This window comes from Prionailurus viverrinus, chromosome B4 (genome assembly GCF_022837055.1).
Source record: "Prionailurus viverrinus isolate Anna chromosome B4, UM_Priviv_1.0, whole genome shotgun sequence".
Taxonomy (NCBI): Eukaryota; Metazoa; Chordata; class Mammalia; order Carnivora; family Felidae; genus Prionailurus; species Prionailurus viverrinus.
The window spans coordinates 78,167,774-78,170,787 of record NC_062567.1 but is presented as its reverse complement, the minus strand read 5'-3'; the positions used below and the strand labels follow the sequence as shown (position 1 = coordinate 78,170,787).

At 40.5% G+C, this 3,014-nt stretch overlaps 1 protein-coding gene across 1 annotated transcript; it reads right to left on the bottom strand.

The window, feature by feature from the left end:
- Positions 1–383: 383 nt before the first annotated feature.
- Positions 384–1,379, bottom strand: NEUROD4 (neuronal differentiation 4). The gene has a single exon (XM_047864890.1). It carries the CDS (start codon positions 1,377–1,379, stop codon positions 384–386), a length of 996 nt encoding a protein of 331 aa, XP_047720846.1.
- Between the last annotated feature and the right edge of the window lie 1,635 nt (positions 1,380–3,014).

Here is a 3,014-nt window from a genome sequence, read left to right as displayed (position 1 = left end):
CAGAACTGTGAAGGACTTTAAAATCATCATCAGTTGTCTGATTTTACCGATCAGTAAACAGAGGCCAGAAATGGAAAATTAAGTGGCATAGATCATGAGTTTTTGGCACCATTAGAATAGGGCCCAGGGCTTCTGTTGTATTTCCACGTGATTGTAAACAATCAAATAATTTCACTTGAGGACCCTAACTAAATGAATCAATACAGTGTGAGAAGCTGATGATAAATGAGGGTGGCAGGTGCAGGAAGGCCTAAATGGACTGGGACTACTGCGTTTGATATCTATCTATAGGGTTCCTTTAAGGTCATTGAATCTTCAGCTCAACCCACTTGAATTATGGGAAACATCTCCACATTATCCTCTGAAATGCTTGTCTTACTGCCCTAATCAGTGAAGATTGTATTAAGTTGGGCCCCAATGCCATGGTGAGGGTAGGAATCATAGGACATATCTATGGGAACATCATAACGAGGGGTACCAGCCTGAAAGGGAGTTGAATGAACATGCCCTGAGCTTAGACTTGCAGAAGGGTAATGTGGCATGAAACTGTAGGATTTATCCAGGTCAGGAGAGCCATCTTGCTTCAAGGAGAAGTTCCCACTGATGCTCAAGGGTGGAGTGAGTGGGCCCTCATAAGGTGGTGTACTGCAGTCAGGTGGATGGCTCCCAAAGGATGATTCTCCCAAACTCTTGAATACTTGGGGTTTGAGATTAATAAGATGTGTTTCCATATGGCCATAAGGAGGGCTAGGGAGCCCAGGAGACTGATAGTTGAAGTTATGGACAGAGATGGCAGAGTCACAAATAGGAGATTTCTCCTCATGCTTCTCCAGGAGGACAGACTGAGGGCCCAGCTGGAGGCATCCAGCCACCAGGTTGCTTGTAGGCTGAGAGAGCCCTTTGCAGAGCATCTCCACAAAGCCCTTCCCTTCAGGTGTCTGTCCAGTTTCCAGGACCTCAGACAGAGCCCAAATATAGTTCCTGGCCAGTCTAAGAGTCTCTATCTTGGAGAGCTTTTGAGTCTTAGAGTAACATGGCATGACTCTCCTCAGGTTGTCCAGGGCATCATTCAGGCCATGCATCCGGGTCCGTTCTCTAGCATTGGCCTTGACTCTTCGAGCCCTGAATCTCTCAAGGCGAGCTTTTGTCATCTTCTTTTTCTTGGGACCCCTTCTCTTAGGCTTCTCCCCATCCTCTTCCTCCTCTTCTTCCTCCTCAATACTGTCATGCTCTTCAGCTAAGCTTCCAAGCATCCCATAAGCCGCTGATCTTCTCTCTTCCTCCTTCATCTCATTCTGAGAGCCCAGGGCTTTGTCCATCCAGGATGGTGTGTTGACCAACTCTGTCATCTCCTTGGGTTTCACATAAGGTTTTGCCATTTCCAGATTCTGGAATAGGAAACAGCAATGGTTAGTGTCTGTGAATATCTGCTTTGATTTAAAACTAAACTTTCTTTTTATATCTTAGATATAAAACAGAGAATTGTATTGGGATTCAACTTGTGATTATCTAGTCCAAGTCCACCATTCTAAATAAGTAATCTAAGACTCAAATAAATGCCAAGAACACTAATATAGCTATGGCATAGTAGAAAAAAATCAACTTTAGAAAAATGAAATTGACTTGATTACTCATGGTAGTGCCACTGCCTCGTACTTTTCATTCTCTGCTGCCTTGTCTTGTAGAGATTTTATGCAAAAATAACTGGTATAAGAGTCAAAATATATCTTTCCATCTTTCCGGAATACAGATCAAAAAGGGAAAGAGATAAGGTGGACATATAAATTATTATCCAAACAGAGAAACTTCTGAAAGTAAAAGAAGGTGCTAATGTAGTTAAAACTTATAACAATGGATATAATTATAATTATTGCAAAATTTAAAAAGCATATCACACAGTAAGTAAGTACACTGTTGTATTTTACACCACAAAATAAATGAGACGCTGTGCTGAGATCATTCAGACTAATTTGTTCTTCAGAGGACTGCCCAGCCTCTATTGAGAGATATGCCACATACACTTAACCTGTAACATTCCATGTTTCCCACTGACTCTGCCAACTCTTAGCTTCAACCATCCTAGGAAAGAGCAGTGCCACAACTGGCTGGTACCCCCATGTGACCATGACTATTTCTCTCACCATCACCAGAAGAGCATTTTGGTTTTCATCAAGCACCTTATGGTCTGTCTAATGTAGTGGTATTAGAGGCGTCAGTGACATGGTGTCTAAAAGGATCATGAGAAGAGAGCAGGGTTACCACTGGCCACTTTTTAAATTCACCCATATGTTAAAAAGAAAACTCTTTCATTGCACAGGCATCTCACACCATCAGACAAGAATATGGCAACATCTAGATTTACAATCCAGAGGTCTACAAAGCTTATTCAAGATTATCTTAGTATAACTATTATAATAATACTTCATTAAAAATGAAAAATCTGGGGCAAACTCTAAACTTAACAGAACATAGTGACTGCAGACATAAGCGGGGACTATTTCAGACAAACGTGGAAATACCCTGACTACTTTAATTCACTTGCCTAACAGATACTGTTTAATCCAGATTTTCTTTGGAAAAAAAAATTGCACTTCGAAAACCAGAAGAGACTGGTGGCTTAGCAAACATTTTATGTTCAATTCTGGAAGGGTGAATTGTTTTGAGATTTGCTGAGCAATTTGCAGGTATATAATTTACCAAATAAAAGTATCTGAGAAGCAGCATTGGGGCATGCCAGTTTACCAACTTAGTCTTTGAAACGCTAAACCTTCCATCACTTTTGTGTATCAGAAAGGGGAGAGCATGAGACACATTTTTCGATCCTTAAAGCTTGAGCCTCAAATCAATGAGGCAGGATTTAGCACATAGATTTTAAAAATATAAATATATGATCTGATTTGTTTCTGGTAATTTGAGCTTGTTTTCCTTCTAACCTCATTTACCTCCTATAAATAATTAATGTTACTGCATTGCAAAAACAGCCTAGGTTTCATGTTAATCAGCACAGAAATCAT

What these genes read in the sequence shown, in the direction of transcription:
- NEUROD4 (XM_047864890.1), bottom strand. Translation starts at nt 1,379, where the DNA reads ATGGCAAAACCTTATGTGAAACCCAAGGAGATGACAGAGTTGGTCAAC.